Source organism: Mesoplodon densirostris, chromosome 3 (assembly GCF_025265405.1).
Source record: "Mesoplodon densirostris isolate mMesDen1 chromosome 3, mMesDen1 primary haplotype, whole genome shotgun sequence".
Taxonomy (NCBI): domain Eukaryota; kingdom Metazoa; phylum Chordata; class Mammalia; order Artiodactyla; family Ziphiidae; genus Mesoplodon; species Mesoplodon densirostris.
The window spans coordinates 16739237-16762986 of NC_082663.1; the positions used below are offsets into that span (position 1 = coordinate 16739237).

The following is a 23750-nucleotide window of genomic DNA, read 5'->3' on the forward strand; positions in this document are numbered from 1 at the left end:
TATAAGTAGTTGTAGTCGCAGATTCCTGACATGTTCTCAATCCTGGACTCCAAGTCCTAAGGTTTTTGGTTGTTGTTTTTTTTTTCCCCTTATTAATCTAAGTATAGATATATTCTGTTAATGTTTTCCAGTTTCATGTTTTAATTCAAAACATTGATTAGGAATCAAGAAAGCTGAGTTCTGACCTTTTTTTTTAAAAAAAGTTATTTGTCCCAGTCAGATCTTTCATTTCCCTGAATTGTTCATTCTCTCAAACTGAATCTGAGACAGCTAAGGATGGGTAGGACAGCAAATATAAGATGGGACAATGAAAGGAAATGACAAATGTCAGTAAGAGGTAGGGAAGGAATGTTAATCTTTCCATGCCTTGGAAATCATATTCTGCAGGGAATTTAGTGAAATACAAATTAAAAGAAGCTTAAGCATCGTATCACAACCAAAATGAGAAGATATGATTAAAACTAAATTTTCATGAAGTATTTTATTGATATGCTAACTTCCATTTATCATCATTGTGGAATCAATGGGAAATTATGTGCAACTGAAAAGAGAAAAATGTCACTTAGGTGATGAAATTTGGGAGACTTATTCAGTGTTAGTTTTTCTGAGAAAACAATTTTCTAATGTCTCTTTGAAGTAAAGGAAATTGTATCAATAAAATTATACTGATTTTTAAAAAAAATGTACTTTAAACATTTAAAACATGATACTAAAAATGCTTAAAAGAAGGAAAGCACTATTTCAAGTTCATTTTTAATTTCAATGGCTTATGAAAGGGATCATCCAAGCCATCTGAAATATTTGAAACATATTTCATATGAACAAAAATGACTTCTCCCCCAACTCTCTTTGGAAGCCAAAAGACATGATGACTTCCAGGAGATTGGAAATACACAGTGCTGACCGAAAGAGCTAAACAAACAAACAAACAAACAAACAAACAAAAAAACACATCATGGAAGGAAACAGGCTCACAGGAAAGTGACTGTCACAGAGTATTTTTCTGAATGCAATTTTCTTTTATAACTTTTTGGTGAGGAAGGGCATGATTAGTGACAGAGGGAGAGAAAATGTGATGAAAATCTAAACCTTGAAAACAACCTGATAACTGTTTTCTATTTCTGAAAAACATTTTCTTGAATTCGTTCTGAAAAATACATGAGATATAGAAATTGCTCAAATATAGCTTTTCAAAGGTTGTTTTTAAAAAAGCAAGTAAATGTGAAAAAAGAAAAAGTGAGAAACAAGATTTAAAAGTAGGAATTTCTAAGTTTAAGAAATCTACCTCTATCATTGCATCTTCATGTTTATGATAGTCACTTTTTGAAAACAAATCAAAATGCAATTTTTTAAATAAAATGAAACACTAGAGTATGAGACATCTAGTGTCGCAAACATTAAAGTTTGTGACTAATTAAAATTAACTGATGCAGCTTTAATAGGGCATCAGTTTGGTCTTTGGTTATTATTTCTTTTTAGTCCAAAAATATTTTTATACCTAAAAAAATGATTATAGAAGATGGACACATTTGTCCAGTTAAGAATAAATGTATATGAATAAATATTGTTCTTAAAAGTATCCCCTTTGTCCTCATTTAAATTTATTTTTATTAGGATGAATAAATTGATCAAATTAAATGGCCCAACAATTAAACCCTGAAATGTAAATCACCTATGCCTTTTTGTTCATTTTTTGCCTTCTCAAAATATATTCCTAAAATAGATATTCTGTTTTGGAAATAATTAAAATAATCTAATATTCCTGCTATAGGCACAAATGACTCTGTAATCTTTCTTTAAGATATCTTCACTGAATGATAGACATTAATGAAAGACTGAGTTTCTTAAAAGAGATGTCTGGACATGGTCATTTTTCTGTTTAGGAGAAAAATAAACTCATTGACATTGATTAAAGGATGAGTGCCATTGAATCACCTTAAACCTAAGTCTAACTTCTCCTAACACCTTATGTTATCACTATTGCCTTGCATGAGTCCTCTACCCCATGTTGAATGATCTACTTTTGGACAATTGTTGAAATGGCTCCCTCTGCTTCTCGCTCCCTCTGGACATGTATTATTCCCTAAGTCCTGGGGAGTACCTCAAGATTCTATACTACAGACACAGTTTTAATGTGACCCTAAAACCTTTTCTAGATATACCTGAGCCTATTTTAGAACATTTGCCACTTTTTTCTTTATATTATATTGTCTATAGCTTTTTATATGTAGGTCTTAACTCTCAAGTGAGACTCTCATTTCATTGATGATAACACCTATCACCAAGACACTTTTTTTTTTTTTTACAGCCTTCACAGTGCCTGGAATAGTATCTTACATATGATGCATGTTTAGAAGAGCTTACTCAGTAAATCACAATGTTAGATTGTATGAATTCCTGTTTGAAATGAAGGCATTTGAAGTGACACTTTGAAAATGGCAATAAATATTTTAGAATAAGAATTTGATGCATTATGACACAAGAAAACTTGCCTTGATAAAATCATTAGGGTGACACTAAATATTATGACCCATTTCTTTATTTCTGAAGGTAATATTGCTGGGCAGTAAGACAAAATCATCAGATGAATCCTCTTCCATCTGTAAATGACACATGCCTTCCTCACAGAATATCATTTCAGGAGTCTTTGAATTCCTATTTTCCCATTTATTTTCACCTAAGACTTTAAAAACAAATTATTACTAAAATAAGTTTGATGTCTCTGTAGAAGGGCAAAAATCCTTCATTTCCATAGACTCAGCAAATAAGATAAATGTAATCATTCCTTACTAGCCTAAAAGCTTTTTTTATCAAGCTTCAAATAAGAACACAACTTGTTTTTTTAATCTCTAATTAAAACAAAAACAAAACAAATTCCTCACTACTTCTTTCATTGGTAGAAGCCAAAGGCAGAATACATCTTTTGACATGTTAAAAACTGTTGCTATTAATATTTTCATTTTGAAATGATGTATTTGGAATCTTTGAAAAAAGAGTGGGTTCTGTGCTAGTGTTATCTTCAAATGATTGTGAGCTAGTTTTGACTGTGGGGTTTATGAGATTTCTAATTCTATATTACAAAAAAAATTACCTTCTGCTGATGAGGTAGAAAATAAAAGTTGAAGTGGTTTTGTTTCCTTCAGATAATATTTGATTTGCCTTTAATCCTAAAGGGTAAAAAAAGAGAGAGAATTTGAATCACATATCTACCAAGGACAGTTCTGAGATTTGTTCTATTCTTGAAATTGAAAGGCAAGTAAATTAATTGAATGTAACCATACTTTGAAGCTAAGTACAATTTGAGTTTGAAAAATGGGGCTCTTGCCTCTTTCCAGAATGATCGGCTTTAGAGTTCTGCTTTGTTGAATAGCTGATCAAGCACTGCCCACACTAAAAAGCAGATGAAGTTTTACCCAAAAATATTGGATCTATGCATGTTCCAGTGTACCTATTGGATCTATGCATGTTCCAGTGTTCCAGTGTACCTGGAACTTCTTGACGGCTGCTGACATGAACGAGTCTACCTGAATTTCTGTGTGTTTTCCCTATATATTCAGCTAAACCAAAAGGATAATGAATCAAAGTTATGGATGCAGGTTTGTAGGAACAAATAAAACAATGACTAATCGTTTATGTAAGCTTTCAACATTGCTGAAAATGGTGTACTTAGTACATTGCCCTTCTTTGATCCAGACTTCTGACTACATTGTAGTACACTAAGAATCTAAGTCAAATCACTTTTTTAGTATTTAATAGCCACACTGAGTTCATTAAATCATCATTTCTAAAATTTTGATTTATTATTAATAGTTTTTTCTGCTCTGTGAAACCAGCTTCAATCATGGACAACACTGAAGGTTAGGCTGAGGCTAGACACAAAATAAAAGCCAAAAAACAAAATGTTTGTTAACTTCTTACTGAATCTTCCATATGCTGGGTACTTAAATTTTGTATGCATCACATATTTGGATCATATCAATATCTAAGTCAATATTTTGAATATTCTTTTACTCTCTAAATATTCTTCAAGAAGACATATGTGTGTGCATGGGCGTGTGGTTACATGAATGCCATTTCTCAGAATATTTTCCTTCTTATACCTGGTTATGGGAAAGTCATAACTTTGCATAGAGCCTTATCTTAGGGATAATTTCCTCTTCAATTTCCCCTTCAAATCCGTGTATGTACAGATTTATCATAGAAAGAATTTACGATGATAGGTCTTTAGTAATTTCTCCAAGACCTACATCTGCACAAAGGTTACTTGGAATTTATAAATTCTATTAAGAAATCCATTGGATAAAAAAGTTATAACTGTATGTATTTCCTCTAATTTAGCAGCCACCACATTGTATAAGGTCTGTCTGTGGAAAATTCTTCTCTTGGAAATAAGTAAATTGATTTCAAAGTTATATTTTTTTTTTCTGTAAATATCAACCAAGGCTTACAAAATGTGCTGAGACACATTAGCGATTCCATAGTGGAATCCATATGGAATCACATATTCCATAGCTGATTATCTGTGGCTAGAGAGGGTTCAGAGTATGTGCAAACTCTTTACCTACTAAACTCTTTGAGAATTAGCTTTTCACACTAGTCAACTGAAGTTTTTAAAACAAGGTATTGAATGTTAAATGACTTCAGTCCATTTGCAGAGCATTTAAATATCATTATTGGTTTTTTGACCCAAAGTAGCACAGTAAAAAATATGAGACCCAGGCCATACTTATAATAATGATATAATTGCTCATTTCAGAATTTATATAAAATAATATTTGGAATGCTTTCCTTAACAAAATTCTAAAATAAATCAATATAGGAACATATTATTTCAATACTACAGAAGCTCCATTTTGCCTCTATATGAGATTTAATATCAGGGGCTTAGAAGTAATCCATTATCATTAAAATGTGTAATTAAAATCAGATGGATCTGGGGCGTTTTCTCCACAAAATCAGGGAAATGTTTCCATACTCAAAACCATGCAGAGGACCTTGGCTTTTACATTTAAATGGTTTATACATGTATTCTCCTCTTTCAAGCTTTTACCTGTAAAGTTGCCAGATGAATATTAAAACAAAACAAAACAAAAGTTGTGAATAGTTTATCAAAAATCTAAATCCAAAAACCTACGGGACATCCAAAACCTGTTTTTTCTGGTCCTCTTTGCATAGGAAAGTCAAAGCACCAGCATCCACAGTCATTTTTCAAAGGTGGACCCTTCTGTCAGGGTGAATGTAGTCCAGCATTTGCATAATCAGAGTATGGGTCTCCAGAGGTTGTTCTCCAAAACCCTTGAGTGTCTCTTTTGATTTAGCTTTATACTGGAATGCATACTATTATGATATAAAAAATGATAAAGCAGCATCTGGAAAGCTAAAATGTTGTAAAAACTTAAATTACATTTTATTCCTCAGGCTTCAAAGACAAATTGAGAAATTTTCAAATTAAATTTACTTACTTCCCATACCTCAAAATTGAAAAATAATAGCACAGGGCAATTGTGAACAGAGGCAAAATTCAAAATTTTGCACATCAGTAGAATCAGACAGAAAATATCATATAACTTTTGAAGACTCTAGATTATAATATGTTTAAAGAGAAAAGGCAAAACTTCCCCTTAAAATAAATCTTAATTTGAGGGTTTCAAAATTACAATTAATCTAAAATACATAAATGTGGTCATTTTTAGAGAGTAGAATCGTTATGCTATGAATTTTTATTTCACGACCAATATCAACAATAGCGAACTGTTATCTAAGCAATTTAGGGGGAAAACCCTAGACATTCTGAAAAAATTAGCCTATTTGGGAAAATATCAAAGAATTAAACTTTCATATTATATTTCCAGTTAGCAGTTGCTTCACTGTTGAAGGTTTCATGAAATTCCCCCATGGTAATATAGTATTTTATTCAAAATGTATATAACTCTATAATTATGAAATAATGGAATTAGAAAATGATAGTGTCTACCAGCCTTTACATAACAGAACACTTTGCAGTTGGCAAAACATTTTTACAGATGCTTATTGATCTTCACATAACCCTGTAAGTTAAGCAGGGAAGTCTTTGCCATCTCTATTTTGTAGTTTTGGACTCTGACTTTAAGAGACGTGTCTGAGAATAAGTGGGAAACTCCTATTTTTTTGCTCCAAGCCCTACACATTTTCTGTGGGTCTCAAACATAAAGGGCTAATCAATCAGTGAGAGAGGGAAAGTCTGAGCTTCTGTGAGGAATAAAAACAAGTCAATCATACGTTTATGAAGTTTATGTAAGTTGGAGGATAGTCTCATATGAGGTTCTTTTTTTTTTAAATGACTGCCATGTTAAAAATAAGCAAATTAGACAAGTATAAACAAATCATCAAATATTTGACAACCAATTTTAGGTACAGGACTGATCAGAATTGCTGATGTAAATGCACTAAAACAAATGGGGGGGAAAGTATAGAGTTCCTCAAGGTTTTGTACAGGATAAGGTTTGTAGGGGTTTTTTTTTAATTAAATCTTTCCCTGACAGAGATGATCTGAGTATATCTTAAAACATTCATTCTATCCACTTAAAAAAGGGGGTTCTCCTGTTAAAATAAAGGGGGACAGGCAGGAGAGAGACAGTAGTCTCCGTGATTCAGAGCAGTGCACAACTGGTGCACAGAAGTTGCATACATCATAGTGCAAGCAGCAAATCCCCATGCTCCATCAATTTCATATGGAGAAAAGAAGTGGGGAGGGCAAAGAATAATGGTACATACAAGTCCATGACAAAGTGGCCTGGTATATTGGAAATACCTCGTGTCATTTCAACACAAGACAAAGCTAATGAGAAGTGTCACAAAAACAGGGTGTGGGTCTCAAGAGTCCACCCAAAATAGTGGTAAAAGAGGTCGTGACTAACTTCCCAGTTTCATTTTGCAGTGTACCACCCCTAGAAATCAGAGTCATAAGTGATTTGGAAACTTTTTGTTCAGTTTTGCTTTTGAAAATAAATCACAAAATATTGAAACAAATATCATTGTTTGGCTTAATTCAGGTATTCTTCATTAAACAGTACACAGACTTTATTGAGCAATTGAAAATATACACAAGGAACAATAGCTTTTTCTCTGTATTTTTTTTTTCTAATTTGACTTTCTTCCGATTAAATAACCCAGTTTCGATCATGAAAAGGGCACTTGTTTCTACAGTAGCTGTGCTCTGCTTGCTCAGTTCCTAGTACTGTTTCCAAGCTTCTTCCTTGCCATTGCTGAGGTTATATCTCCACTTGCTCAGGAAGCGAATTCTAGAAGGTTGCAAGAATTGACCCCCTAAGTTGTTCTTTCAGATTCTATTTCTCCATAGAGTTCAGCTAACTTTTTAAACTCGGGTCCCCAGTCTCCAAGGTACTGATAATCCTGGTCTGATTGTGTGGTTGCTGAATCCAGCGAGCTGATGGACCCAGCTTCCGATCTCTGACCCTCATAGGCGTAAGTCTGCAGAGAGTCATAAGGCGGGACGCTGGGGTCTAGGTCAGCTTCAGCCAGTCTTTGCTTAATAAACTCCTGAACATCTATACTTTCCAGGGTGGAAAACGTCTGGTGCCTGGGGGTGAGTTTCACTTCCGGTCTGATATCTCTCCGGTGCTTGAGCTCCTCGGCAGCAGATGGATTCCTCAAGGCTGTGATGTCAAAGGCCTCGGTGTCTTCCTCGCCGCCCCCCTCGTCATCATAGGTGACCACGTTCTCCCGCACGTCCTCCTCTGAAATGATCAGGGGCTCTTTTTTGCTGCGTCTCAGGGTGATGAAAAGTACTACAATTGCTAAGGAAAAACGGAAAGAGGATGAAGGGTTAGAAAAAGAAGAAGGACATTCTTGGAGATTGGACATCAGCAATTCCCAGCCACTGTCATCAGCTACATTCCATTTAGGCTTACGTTGTAACACAGCCCTGATCTCTGCACTCTGTGAATACCACCACAAGAATTTTTAACATCTTGAAGAATGTAGAAAATGACTATCTATCTCTACAAAACATTGGGAATCGCTGATCTTCTGGAGAACTCTGTGATATTCTCAGTTGCCAGCCTATGGCTTCAGGATTTGTGAGCGGTGATGAAGTCTAATCATTCAGTCAGAGAAACAGATGATGGAAAAGCAATATGAAATTTTGACTGAAAAAATAATTCTGTGTGAGAGTCAATCTACAGATACTTATCCTTCTAAGGAGTACACTAAAGGCAGGATATTTTAAGTTTTTGTAAAATAGGAAGAAGGAACCCCTATCTTTAACTCTTTCCTTTTGATGTTTTGTAGAAAATCAAAGCAGGGATATTTTACATGTACAACTCGTTTGTTCATTATTCTTTAGAATAATATTATCAGGCATTAATTATTGCACTTATCTATCAAGCTGCAAAGATGTTATTTTATTTGTACATAATTTATGTTTCATAGGAATTTTTTTTGTTTACACAATGCTCTTTACATAACTTTATAACTTAATCCTCAAAGCAGAGCTGGGGATTTCCTCATTTTTAAAATGAAGAAACTGAGACTCAGTAGAGATTACATGAGTAAATACCATGTAACCGTAAGACCACACAAATGGCAGGTGGGAAACCTTGGGCTGTAGTTTATGACTTTTCACACAAAAGATGATGATGTTTCCATTACCATATTCAACTTCATTATTTTAAAAATATAGAACAAGGAACTGAGTGACCTGTTGGCCGTGTGTCTTAGGGCAACTTAGCCAAAAGCAATTAATAGGTTCTTATTATCAATAATGTTGTAGCTGTTGAATAAATCAATAGAAATAGGTCTTGGGTATTTTGCATTGGTGGTTTTTCAATAGTTTCAGATTACTCTATTTGATGGTATTAAAACATTACTAAATAGAAGTATATGTTTACTTTATGTCATTAGGCCCAATACCCTTTACTTCATCTCTACAGACTGTTTGCTTCTTGGTTAGCTGATAATTTAGGCTTTATGATAATAATTATAAGGTTCACTAGTATTTAAAACATTCCTTATAATATAATAATCAGAGAGGTATATTCAAATGGAATGTAGGGTTGTCAGATTTAGCAAATAATGCAGGACACTTAATCAAATGTAAATTTGATATGAATAGCAAGAAATACATACATGTATTATATATGTATAATATGAGATGAAACACAACAAAAATACATGTATAATATATGTATACATACATAGTACATACTATATATAATATGTGTATGTATACACATACATATATATGTGTAATGTACAATTACACATATCTCATATAATGTGCAAATATTTTATGAACACATTAAGTATATATAGTAGATATTTATCCCAATATTATGCATAGGATATATTTATGCTATACATATTATAGCATAAGTGTGTATATATATATCTCAAAAGAATATTATAGCTTATACATATATATAGCTTAAGTATGTCCCATGTAATATATCTGTAGGTGTATGTGTATACATACACACACGCAGAAACTCCTACAGATATATATTCTTTATATAAAATTCACATTTCTATACTGTATTTTGTTTATTTATTTATTTATGTCTGTAAACTGTATTTTATCTGGAAATACTGATTATATGTAAGCTTTAACAAATGGTCAGAAAGCAAAAATACCGGGTTACCTATTCTGTGCTAAAGAACATACCTGACACCCTCGAATCCACACTTTTACCCTTCTCCTCTAAAAACTAACTTCTATTCTTCTTTTTTTATTATTGTTTCCTTGCTGCTCTTTATAGTTTAACCCCTGTTTATGTATACCCATACACAATAGAGATAAGCTTTGCCTGTATTTGAACTAGATATCATAGTGTATATGTGATTTTAAGACTTGAAAATATAGAGAGAAAGAGGAATAGATATTCAAGCCAGAAGTGGAAAGGATAATTATGAGAGGGAAATCTACTATATGTGGAAAGAGGTGGTCACAGTGTACTGGGAAGAAGCTAATTTTGCATACAAGAAGCACGTGGGAACCTGTGGGAATAAAGAAAAAAGAGATAAAACATCTTTAGGGAGGGTCAGGGAATCATCTGGAAAAGCATGGAATAAGAGGATACTGCCTAAGTAATGAGGAAATGCAATGGGGAGATTATAGTAGACATGGAGAATTAGTGAGTCACTGTGTTAAGAAAGGGAGTGATTACAGAAAAAGCAGAAAATGAAATGCTGATGCTGCATGTGGCTCTGCTTCATAAATGCTCTGCTACAGAATACAGTAGTTTCCCATTCACGTTGCTTATACATTCTTTTTGGGAAAAAGAAACAAACAAACAACAACAAAGAAACATTTCACTGAATGCCATCAATATGCATTTAATACCTCACTGTTTATTTTAGTGTAAATCCAGCCTACAGCTTTCTAATTCAGTGGCCCAAGCAGTATCCTCAAGTAATGCACTCCATTCTACCCAGAGGTTTATATTTATCATCTACTATATATTTCTGCTCATTTTTATGATTAACTGAGGAGGCTGCTCTAGATCAAAACATCTATTTCTACAGACTGCCTAATTTATTATAGTAAAATTTCTTACTTTTGTCAATAAATCAAGTTATTTTCCTTATGTTGAAATGGTCAGTAGTTGATGCCAAGGGACTTTATGTGCATGTATAACAGGAAGAATGTGATCAGTACTATTATCGAAGTATGGAGGTAATTTGCAAACTTCACCAATATCAGTATCATATTTGCCTAATGAAACACAGTGGATAATGCTGGGTTTATTATTATGATAGCTTCTATTTGCTTATTCCCCCTAATTTAAGAAAATATTCCTGATATTTATGTGTTGATTCAAAATATAGATACTAGGTAAGTTTGAATTTAGAGTTTTACATCGATCTCTTTTCTAGACAAAAAGAGTTACTTGCCAGTGACAAATGATTCCTAGATTTGTTACATAACTATTTATTATAAAGATTAATTTATAAATAGCTGTACAATCTGGGACACTTTTGAAGGGTGGAAGGGGATTTCCTTTATAATGACATCAGGATATCAGGACAAATATGGACATATGGTCCCTTTAGTCAAAGGCAAATTCAAATCAATTCAGAGAAGAATGTGGAAGCATGAATGAGAAGGTACACTCCTAATGAATTTCTTTACAATCATATTTGTTCAGTAGAGGTTTCTGGAGCAAATGGCACACAGCAGATACTCCGTAAACATTTTTTTTTTTTTTTTTTTTTTGCGGTACACTGGCCTCTAACTGTCGTGGCCTCTCCCGTTGCAGAGCACAGGTTCCGGACGTGCAGGCTCAGCAGCCACGGCTCACGGGCTCAGCCGCTCCATGGCACATGGGATCTTCCCGGACCGGAAAACGAACCTTTGTCCCCTGCATCGGCAGGCGGACTCTCAACCACTGCGCCACCAGGGAAGCCCTTGTAAACAATTCTTATGTGGATGAACAAAAGAATAATCTCTGTGACAGTGATAATGTGGCACTGGGTTAAGTGAACCTTCATGAATAGTAATAGTCTCACTAGGAAAATCATTTTTACATATTTTTAAAAAATCAACTTACTGCTCCTAATAATACCAAACACCTAATTTTGCTTGAGAATATTTTTTAAAGTCTGATAAACAAACTAAATGTTTCCCCCCAAATCCCAAGGCCAAATTTATTTGAAGAGAATAAGTGAAGATAATAATCATACATATAAATTTGAGAGTTAAATCCCTATTTGCAAACTGGCAGGCAAATAAGTATATTCAAATGAGTCTCCCACAGTATATCAAACCATACATGTATAACAGGGTAGTACTTCTTTCAGTGGTTCATCTGGGAATATATAATATGATAGAGCCATGGTGTTATTAAAAGAGGGGGGGTACAGAGCTTGTCCTTTGTTCAAAATTATATTATAAATGATTTCTGGTATTTTCAAGTTTGATTACATAGTCTGGAATAAAATGAATTAATTGTAGTATTTTTGAAATGTCTTTATTCTAATGAATATTTTATTCTTGGTTAGTATATTTCTTTTTCTTCTCTTTAAGTCTGGCCAAGATTTTAAACCCAAGTGCTTCTTTTTATATAAGAAAATTATAATGAATTTATTGTGTCAGTAATTTATTCTATTCGTAAAAGAATTCAGATTTGTGGAAACAGTTTTCTCTTTGTTTTCTCCTATATTATATTTACTTACTTATATTATCATTCCAGTGCTTAGAGTACTAAGGGGCTTTGAGTTTTCATAACTAAAACTGACATACAACTTGCACTTGAATACATTATGTACTGACTCCTAACATACTCCCCCAAACTACTTTTCATAGCAGATTTGTTTACCCCTAAATATCACTTCTTTTTTTTATACCATCATATGTGAGTACTAAACTTGGTAGAATGAGGTGGCCCAAGTCAGGGAGATGATTTTGATTAGCTTCTGTAGCCATAATTGGTAATGACACTTCTCACTGAAACAATTTTTCAAACTCAGGGGATCCCACAAGGTCATTTAAAATAGCTTTCATGGCAAACAGGTTGGCAGTTATCTTCTCATCAGTTCCACCTCCTCTCTTAGTTCCTCACTCTCCTCCCATCACACCCACTTTGATCCCGATTTATGATGAAATTTACATCCAAGAATAGGAGCAAACTATGTGGTGGATTCATCTAGGTCGGCAGATCATATGTGATGCATGGACTACAAAGGTAGCTGGAAGAGGTCTGATGCAGATCCTGATTCAATGGTCTCTTGCACTGGTTCACTCTGCCAACAGTTCTGGTCCCTCTGACAAGTAATAGGGTGGGTTGAGAAAGAAATGTCAGATCCCTGGGAGGGAAAGAGGAGTCTGACAATCCCCTCCTCTGACACCAAACTCTGATTGCATCATGATGGCTCACTCTAAATTCTTTTCTATCCATTCCTTGAAATGGATCTGAAAAGGTAATCCTGACAAAACATAACTCAACTCACAGGGTTTACATTTACCATTTAAAGTTAGGCCCTTTAGTTTTCAAGCACCATCTTCTGGTAATCAATATACACATAGATGGAGTCTGACCAAACTGTAAAATATTGAATCATATTTAACCTATAATAAAACATAAATAAGCACCACAAAAAGTTTACAGATGACTCTAAGGTCATTCTAGTTGAAACTTTATTTTCGTAGATTCAGAAATAGAAACAAGAGACTTCATGGGTCCTGAGATCACACAGTTAATTAGTGGCAAAACTGGGACTGAGTTTCCACAATCATAGTCATGTTCACAAACAGCTACTAAGTAAAACATTTTTCAGTATTAAAAGATTAACTTCATGATTTATTTAGCTGTTTAGGTTGAATGCTATCTCAGAATTACAAGTTCTAAATGTATTGCTAGCTCTGATGTTGTTGATATTTTCCTTGAAACCTATGAGCTCACACATTAACCAACATTATTTCATAACTACAAATGACTCCATCCAAGTCTGTGGGTCAGATATTTTCTGAATAATGATAAAAACCCTTAAAATGCCATGAAAAATTTAAATTACATTATAAATAGTGATTGCTTAAATCTAAGCTTAAAAAATTCTGCAACCTTCGCATAAAACTGTAAAGACACATTTGAGTTTCAATAAAAATTGAAAGAACAAACATATCAAATAGGAACTTTGTTTCATTAGCCCTGAGGTACAGCATAAAATATAGAAATGTTCTCTTATTTACCCCAAAGGCGAAACAACATTTTCATAAAGTCAATTCAAGGGATGTATTGTTTCATGAAATAATAAAATGTTATTTTATATAGTATACCTAAATGTACCTTATATTGACATCTTTCAATTTTAAAGATTTTTAATTTTAGTATGCAAAAATAATTTTATGATGATAAATTAAAACAATAGCCAAAGGTAACATGCCTCCACCAGTTGAAATATCTTTTAGAATACGGTCTCTGGAGGAACTTATAGTAATGTCAGAGTGTTTTTTTTTGTTTTTGTTTTCGTTTTTGATTTAATTGAAGTAAAATTGACTTACGAAAAGTCACTGAGTTCTATTCTTTTCAGTTTCAGTTAGGAACCCTAGAGGGTTCAATGTTTATGGTTGTTTATTCTTCGGGGTTTTGTTCTTGTTTTGTTTTCCTTTTTGGTTTGTGATATTTCGGTTTTCATTTTCAAAGACAAAAAGGTTAATTTGTTAATTTCTAAAGAAAATAGCTGTTAAAATATATATAAATAATCAATATATAAATTAATAAAATCAAGAAAGCCTGATTTTCCCAGCTACCATCTCTACCACACTTCTGCAAAAGACTGTACTGCAGTGAAATAGTTTTTGTTATGGTGAATCAAACCTCCACACTCCAAGTTGCTAAGTGTAATTGATACTTTTTGCTACTCAGTTTATTTAACTTTTGGGCAGCTTTGAACACTGTTGAATGCTCTGTCCTCCTTGATGCACTTATTTTCTTTGTTTTAGGATATTATATCTTATTAATTTTGTTCCTTGTTCTGTGATTTTTCCTTTGCTCTCTGCTATCGCATCCTTCTTGATTTAGCGATCACACTGGAGTTTATCGCAGCTCAGTCCTATTCTATCCTCTCTCTCTTTATAGACTCTTGCTGTGGTGACATCAACAAAATGCATTTCTGGTGTCCCCCAACCCAGGGAAGATCAGGGCCCACATTCAGCAAGAGATGAAAAGTCTTCTTGGATACTGTTCTAACTCAGTCTCATAGCCAGTTTATCCAAGATCACTTTTATTTTTTTTTAATTTTTGGCTACTTTACTTTTAGCCTTTGGAAACTTGTTCCAAGAAAAGACACCATGTCATAAACATTAAATATTTGTTCACTGACCTGAAATAATTAACACTGCAGTTTTCAAATGGAATCTCAGGTACTTCCAATAAGCATTCAGTAAAGATTTTGGTAAATATTTCCATCCTGTGATTTGCAGCCTATTACCCAAGACCACTTCTGATTTCACCTAAAACATCTTGGTACTATCAATCTTTCTTCATCTCCATTTTAAGTTTACTGGTCCAAATTATGCTATATCTGAGTGAGACAAATGTGTCATATTCCTGGTTGGTTTGCCTACCTGCTCTCTTTACAGGCATAAGATCTGTTCTCCACTTCATTCATAATCATCTTTCTTCAACATGCAAATTTTATGATGGGATGCGCCTGCTTTCAACTTCTCCTTAAACTCCTAGAACAAAGCCCACAATTTTTGCCATTTTACCCCAACCTGCCTCGACCCTGCCTAAACATCCTTTCTACTCAGTCTTATTCCACCTTGATCTCCACTCTTCTGTACGGGTAATTTGTCTTCTAACCCAGGAAAAAAACAAGGGATATTCTTTGCAAAAATATCTGTGTCTCAAAGTACATAGTTTGTTTGTTTTCCTTATATATGTACAGTAGCAAGAAAAGAACAAAAGATAAGGGTCCTAAGAGAAAACTAGAGGGAGAGGACACACTGAAAAAATATATATGTACCCATTTTAAACTATAAAGCAAAAGATTATTTACATCTGCCTTTCCTATAAAAAAATCTGGATTTCCTTTCTTGTTTTGTATAGCAATTATAAAGAGATTATAGTAATATTACTTTCAAATGCAGTTGTGATAAGATTCCAACCATTAAAAATATAACATAAATTAGAGAAAGTACGTTATTTTCTATTAAAATAAAATGTAATGCAAAATAAACTAAAAATGTATTAGTTTTAATTTAATAAAATTTGATATCTCTGAGGCAAAAAATATTTTATATTTAGTCCTTTAAAATTCAGCTAAGATTGGTGATAAACTCATTTTAGACTGATAGAAATTTCTACAATAAATTTATTCCTTTTATTTGGTGGTTAGATTCATTGCAGAGTAATGTCATATATGTTCTTTGAAAAAAAATGTAAATGCCTTTTCAATAGGAAATTTAGAATATTTAATATCAATTCTTTCTAAAATAGGTCCTTTCCAAAAACATTTCTCTTATTGTATCCCTTCTTTTAATATTTCAACTCTTTCATCACATTTGAACCAAATCATTTCCAAATTAACTATGGTATTGAGAAAGTTAATTAAAATAAACAGTCATGTCTTGTTATCACGTAAAGCGCTACTAATTCCAAAGTTTTGTCAATATGATTCTCTCTCTCTCTCTCTCTCTCTCTCTGTGTGTGTGTGTGTATGTGTGTGTCTTTCACTCTCTTTTCTAACGCGCCATTGTATGGTACACTCAGAATCGTCATCACACACTAAAATTTAGAATGACTTACCTAGGAGAATGACAACACACAGTAGAATAGCGATTAAGGCTCCTGTACTCAAGCCAGCCGAGGACAGGAGGGCTTCTGCACGGCAGGTCCGCACACGCCCGTCTCTCTCGCACGCACAAACCCTGATGGTGAGGGTACTGCTGCTGCTGAGAGAGGGGATTCCACCGTCAGAGATCATAATGGGGAGGTAATACACATCCTGAATAGTTCGACTAAATCTCCTCCGCCTTGTCAGAATGCTGGCTGTGTTATCTATGACAGACATAAGCAGAACAACATGGACTTAGTAAAGCCGCCATTAAAGATTCACAGTTCCTTTAATGGATAAAATGGGCATGTGTGATTTCTTTTCCGTTTATGAAATGGATAAAGGAATGTGAAGGGGAGATTATTAACCAGGGACTAAAACTCATTCTCAAATGGAGAAACATATGTGAAAAGTTAATAGGGCCTGGACCAAAGGGGAGGGGAAATAGTGGATTACAGAGGAGGAAGGAAGCGATACGCATTTGGGAAATGGGCATAATAGCTAAAGGATTGAAAAGGATACATGGATACCAGACTTTGGGGTGAGCCAGTGGTTCCTACCACAAACCTGGTGACTCTGAATATAAGTGATAGAAATAGACAGCTATATTTTTAGTGAACTTCGGGTGAGATTAATGTACAAAAATGTTTAAGAATCATTGGTACAGATAATGTATTTATGGAGACACCAGATCAATTGATAAACTATTTTAAACTTGTGATTTGAAGCATTCTTGTTATAGTGGGCACACCATGGGTAAGTTAATAATGAATAAAATAGTTAATTTCATTTTTTATGTGCTTTTAAAATGCTATGTACTATAGTAAATGATTGCATGATGTATTTTGATCAGTCCACACAACCCTATAAGGGAGAGGATGTTAAATTACTTACATTTTAGGGAAAATCATTTTTATTAGGAATAATAATTTTAAAATAAATAACCTCAGTCCCAGAGAATAAATTGCCTCAAATCACAGAGCTAGTGAATAATCAAGCTACAACACCAATGCATTCTAGAACCCTGCTCAAAGCCAGGATGTCATACTGCCTCTTCTCCACCAGTTCACTTCCAATTGGCATTGTTGCCTCAGGCGCACATAGGAAATGTTTATATTAGCATTGTTAGTCCCCCTTCCATGTCTGTTAGCTAAAAGATCCTTTTGGTGCACACTTGGATGTGCTGCTCAGAACCCTTGCATGAAGTGACTTGTTGCCCAGACTGTAGATTGCCACCTGGTCCAAGGTTATACTTTTCTGGAGCGACATATAACTAATGACTCATTGCTGCAAAGTTATAAATGTCAAGCCATTTCTGCTGAATGAAGAAAATACTGAAGGGCAAGTTTAGTTCCAGAGCTTTCCCATGGGGTCAGCCATGGACACATTCAAATTGCATAGCAGCTCAGTTGCTCACTCTGCCTTTCTTTCTTCCACTCCCACTGTGGTCCACAGATGTCGATCATGAGAGCACACTCCAATAAACATCCTGCCCCCTAAACTCCAATCCAGAGCCTGCTTCCCAGAGCATCCAACCTGTGACTACACATCTGAGTTAATTACTTTTCACTAAAAAGTCAGTAAATCATTAGACAATTACTTTTAGGGATTCTTTTTCTCCTATCAATTTCTCTTATTCTGAAAATTGATCATTTTTAATTATGAGTATGTTTATAATAGTCATGATACAATACCCTACAACTATATTCTCTTGGTTGTACATTGCCAAACTAATGCAATAGAAAGATAATAAATATTTCAAATATTCAATATAATGCAGGTAATAAAACATGACTAATGCACATTATATACATAAATTAATATTATATACACACATATATGCACATACATATGTATAAGTTGTGGAAAATTTGTTATAGAACATAAATAAGTAATCTAATAAGTTATTAAAAAATTTTCTCACCTAGAAGAAGAGAAATTTAAAGAAAAGTGTGTCGATTGCATACTCTGAAGCAAGTTTCAGAATGATGGGGAAAAAAGGAGGAGAAACTGTGTCACGTGTGATTTTAAGAGTATAGCCGTCACAGGTACTCTCCTGGAAACCTGACCTTTGAGTAAGCACATGTATCAGGTGTAGGATGTTGCTTCATGATTAATATAAACTTGCATATATGCACAATCCCTTAGCCTAAGGAAAAGGTATGAACATGAGCTCATAGGCACAAACACGTTTTGAGAATCTCACTGCCGATCCTCTGAAGAAGAGATGTAAGACACTGGTCCCTGGTCTCAGTAAACATCATAATGTGTGGAATGACATGATAACATGCAGGGGTAGATGGGGACTGTCTTTTATGTCTCTAGCCTCGTGTCCACTTTACATTCTTAATCTGGAAGCTTGTTCTTTTTCAAGATAATTATTGGAAATGCAATCAGAAACATGATGAGAAACAAGAAGAAAGCCTGAATATGTTTCTAGTGCATTTTAATTTCTCAAATAGAAAGCTCTCACACATGGAGACATGACAATATTCTTTCATTTTTCCAGCTTAAGGTTTGACTTTTGAAAAGAAAAGAGGATTCACGAAGCAAAGAGCTTCCTACCCAGAAAGGCTTATCACAGCAGAATAATGAACTCTTGACAAGGGATATTGTGTATCACCATGGAACTGCAAAAAAATATACTTGGCAATAGGCTCACTGAACTTGAACAAGAAAACTTTGAAATAAAATGAAAGGGATAAGAACATTATATATATATATATATATATATATATATATATATATATATATATATATACACACATACACACACACACACACACACATAAATATACATATACATATGAGAACAAATTTTGCTTTGCTGAAACTGAAATATTAGGTGACAAGAAGAACAAAAAATCTCTAAACTTGAAATATAATGTTTAAAAAATAAACCAAGTACTACAGAAAGTCTTGCATAACTACTTTAAACTGGATAAAAAACTAATATAAACTGAATAAAGGGAACCCATAGCAGGATGTAGAATCTGTGGATGAGAAGAGCTAATTATCAATGTCAAATAAAGGACAATCTCTAATAATGTGTACCCAAGTTTGGTTCATAATTCTAACTGTCAAGAGTTTGGATGAAGACAGAAGATTATAGAACACTTGGAAGCCAAGCTAATATAGCTAACATATTGGATTAAGATTTAAGGAGATTTTGAACAGCTAGCACAAAGACCTTAAGCTAAAAAGAAGACAGGAACTAAAGATATGTGTTAGACAGTAAACTTTGAAAAGTATCATATGGGAGAGATTTTGAGCAACATCTATTATTTTCGAATACATATATTATCTGAATGCAGCAATGAGGCAATAGATCTAAAACAGTCTCAGAAGGATTCAATAATTATATGGAATTTTTATGCATATCTTTATTGAGAAGACTTCATTAGAATACAGCACATAAATTTGGGTCTACTATCTTAAAAGTGATACTTTAACCCAGTTTAGAAGACCTTGACTGTGATAAAAGCATTAGAAAAGTATGTCATTTGAAGAATCTTTGAAACAAACAGTGTGAAAATTCTACATGTCTGGGCTTCCCTGGTGGTGCAGTGGTTGCGGCTCCACCTGCCAATGCAGGGGACATGGGTTCGTGCCCTGGTCCAGGAAGATCCCACATGCCGCAGAGCTGCTAGGCCCGTGAGCCATGGCCACTGAGCCTGTATGTCCGGAGCCTGTGCTCCACAACAGGAGAGGCCACAACAGTGAGAGGCCCGTGTACCACACACACACACACACAAATAATAATAATAATAATAATTCTACATGTCTTATATGAATTTAGGGGCCTGAAATGACTTAGAAATTTAAAGAAAAGTTTGGGAAACTCTGTCAGTAATTAATGTCTTTCTGAATATAATCAATATTTTCCTGACATTCCCAGCAACTATAACTTTGATGCAATGTGGAAATAGCCTTGAACATGGTTTAGTCTTTCAAAATCGATGACAATGTAGTATTTATTTTGTTGCATATCCCATTTTGTTCAGAAAATGATATAGACACCTATAGGAGAAACAGGGAGACTGCCACACAGATATACAATAGCTGAATCATAGAGATATTTACAAATATCATTGTGATGACTGTGAAATAATTGAAATTTTGAGTCCTTTGACAAACAATAATAATAACAAAATTTTATTTTTGCAACTATAGGAAGTCCAGGGACTTCATAATTGATAATTTTGGGGGGGGATCTTTCACACAAAAAATATTACAGTAAAATACATGGTTGGCTAGATAGATACACTTCCAACTTCTACATTTCTATAGGGACAGAAGGCTACAGAATACAACAGTATAATACAAGTAACACAGTGCTTCTAAAATTCAGATATAATTTACTTGAACTAGTAGTATGTGCTCTATTATTTCTTTGTTCAATAGTTTGAAAGATCTTGAAAGGTTCTAATCTCTGTGCTACTTTCATAAACTGTAGTACAGTTTAAGTTAAAATAAGGCATGCTTTTAAAATACTCCCTTGGGCAAAAACACATCCTACATTAAAGTCCAAAATTACCTTATATCTTGGAAAGTATTAGAACCTAAATAAAAGTGGCAGGTTAGGAATAAAGACATAGACATAGAGAATGGACTTGAGGACATGGGATGAGGAGGGGGAAGCTGGGGAGAAGTGAGAGAAGCATTGACGTATATACGCTACCAAATGTAAAATAGATAGCTAGTGGAAAGCAGCAGCATAGCACAGGAAGATCAGCTGGGTGCTTTGTGACAACCTAGAGGGGTGGGATAGGGAGGGTGGGAGGGAAGCTCAAGAGGGAGGGGATATGGGGATATATGTATGCATATGGCTGATTTACTTTGTTGTACAACAGAAACCAACACAACATTATGAATCAATTATACTCCAAAAAAAGTTGTATAAAAATTTTTCATTTACAATAGCATAAAAGATAATAAAATGTTTAATACATTTAACAAAAAAAGCACAAGCTTTGTATACCCCAAACTACACAACTTCATGGAAAGAAATTAAATATCTAAATAAATGAGAAGATATCCCATGTTTATAGGTTGGAAGACCTAATATTGTTAAGATGACAATGTTACCAAAAGTAGATTCAAAGTAGTCCCTATCAAAATTCCAATGGTGTTTTTTGCAGAAAAGGAAAAAACTCATCCTAAATTCAAATGGAAATGCAATGAATCTCAAATAGTCAAAACAATCCTGAAAAAGAACAAAATCAGAGGACTCACACTTCCTATTTCAAAACTGACTACAAAGCTATAGTAATCAAGACCTTGTAGTACTGCCATAAAGATAGACATAGAGACCAGTGGAATAGAATTGAGCAATAAACCATTATGTTTACAGTTAATTGATTTTTAAAAAATCACCTGTTCTTCAAAACTCTTAAATTATCAGATGCCTATACCCTCCCTGCCATTTCAACGGATTCCTTATTTGATCATGCAGACATAAAGGTCAACTTTGTCTCAAGTATAGCCTAGCAGACTATTAAAATAATATTTCCAAATCTATCACAATAGCAGAAACATTTCAGATCCTCAGATGTATCTCTATAATTGGACTAAACTTTTTTTTAAAGCTGAAGAAAAAGATGGGAGATAGAAACTTAACATCTACCAAAAAGATAAATATGTATGGCTTCATAGCATTTCATTTTTATCTGGTCTTCCAGCAGCAATAAGATCCATTTATAATTTAACTCTCATCAGAGCCCATGCAGGAAACAACGCTCTTTTGCTTTCCTGCAAAGTATCTTTCACATAACAGGTACTTGATAAATAATGATTTGAACTACACTCAGCAGGAGCCTGCCTTCTGTTACAGTTTCCTCATTATATTGACATGTATTAAGAAATTAAAACCAAAATGAACTAATCTATCATGATCTCCTCATGCTCTCTGCTGAAGGTTGATTTTTTCTCCTGTTTCCTGACTTTCCATTCTTTTAATCCTAGAATTGCCCTAATCTCAATTTTCAACTGGATTCTGCAAGTTCATTTGAGTTTGTAAACATTCTCCTGGCCTCACTTGTGTTTCTGCCAAACCACAAATGCATGATCCAATATGTTATTATGTTCCTATTTGCACCCTGGAATGTCACCCCTTTGACTACCTGTCACACTCCTTCTTGATGCATTTTAAATCCCAGATAAATACAACCATACATTGTCTAAAGATTCTGCTTTCAGATTCATAAACGATGCTTGTAAATAGTTGTTTCCATCTTAAGCGACCCCAATAAGTATATAGGGTAACTCTAAGTTCTCAAAGGAAGTTAGGAATCAATTTATTAATATCCGTATTTCATCAGATGCCATAGACTAGCTACCTATTCTAAGTTTATTTTGCCATTTTCTCTTAAGTGCTATTCCTCCACTCACAGCAGGAAAACAGCTTTTTCTAAAAAGAAGCTACCATCTATTATCAACATATGAAAACCACATTTGAAAACTGCTCAACCTTCTTTGCTATTAATTATGTCTATGTATACAAGATTCTGTGATGTAAAAAAAATACATGAATACGTATGAAACAAAAATATGAATCTTGAAGAATATCAGCAAATCTGCTCATGAAAAACACATATAAATTTGCATAAGAGTGTTAGTTTAGATGAATAGGGAAATAAAGAAGAAAAATAGTTTTTTTTTTTTTTTTTTTTGCGGTAGGCGGGCCTCCCACCCCTGTGACCTCTCTCGTTGCGGAGCACAGACTCCAGATGCGCAGGCCTAATGGCCATGGCCCACGGGCCCAGCCGCCCTGCGGCACGTGGGATCCTCCCGGACCGGGGCATGAACCCACGTCCCCCGCACCGGCAGGTGGACTCCCAACCACTGCGCCACCAGGGAAGCCCTGAAAAATAGCTTTTTAAGTAGAAACCCTACCCAAAATCTAAAATAATTCATAAGCATATCACAATAATATAATAATTGCAGAAACTGTAGAAGTACAGAGAACAATGGTTTACCAAAAAACTAAAAAATAAAGTATATGAATTTCAACAGAAACCCTCTACCCAATATTTATCACATACCTTTAATAAATACTACATTTTTAGTAGGAAATGGATGAGTCAAGTACAATAAATTATGGAGTCATTATATTTATAAACACTGACAGAAACTCTAAAGATTAATCCTTAGAGAGACTGAAAAAGCAAACACATATTCCTGCTCTTAAAATTATTTTAAAATCTGTTTTAAAATAAATTTTACCCCCTTAAGGCAGAGGGTAGAGTTGATGACTCCTGCAGCATTTATGTGATTCCGAGCAAGGAAGGAATTAAGGCAAAAATGTGTAATCTACATTTTCACAATTGGAAAGCAAAACAAAGGGGCACAGAATGGCAAAACTGGTCATATTTTTATTGCTTAGAATATGTGTCAGCTATTTGTTTTGTTCTGTTTTCTTTTTTTTTTTTCTGTCACTGTGAGTAGGAATATAAGAAGGTGATAAGGTGTGGGCTGAC

General features: G+C 34.1%; 1 protein-coding gene across 2 annotated transcripts in view; it reads right to left on the reverse strand.

Annotated features, from left to right (window-relative positions):
- Positions 1-7305: 7305 nt before the first annotated feature.
- Positions 7306-23750, reverse strand: part of CDH18 (cadherin 18) — a 333943-nt gene continuing 317498 nt past the window's right edge. For both annotated transcript variants that reach the window (XM_060091599.1, XM_060091600.1), the window contains 2 exons: positions 16245-16496; positions 7306-7796 (listed from right to left, as the gene is read on the reverse strand). In XM_060091599.1, coding sequence (XP_059947582.1) covers positions 7306-7796; positions 16245-16496 — 743 coding nt within the window. The remainder of the gene's footprint in view (positions 7797-16244; positions 16497-23750) is intronic.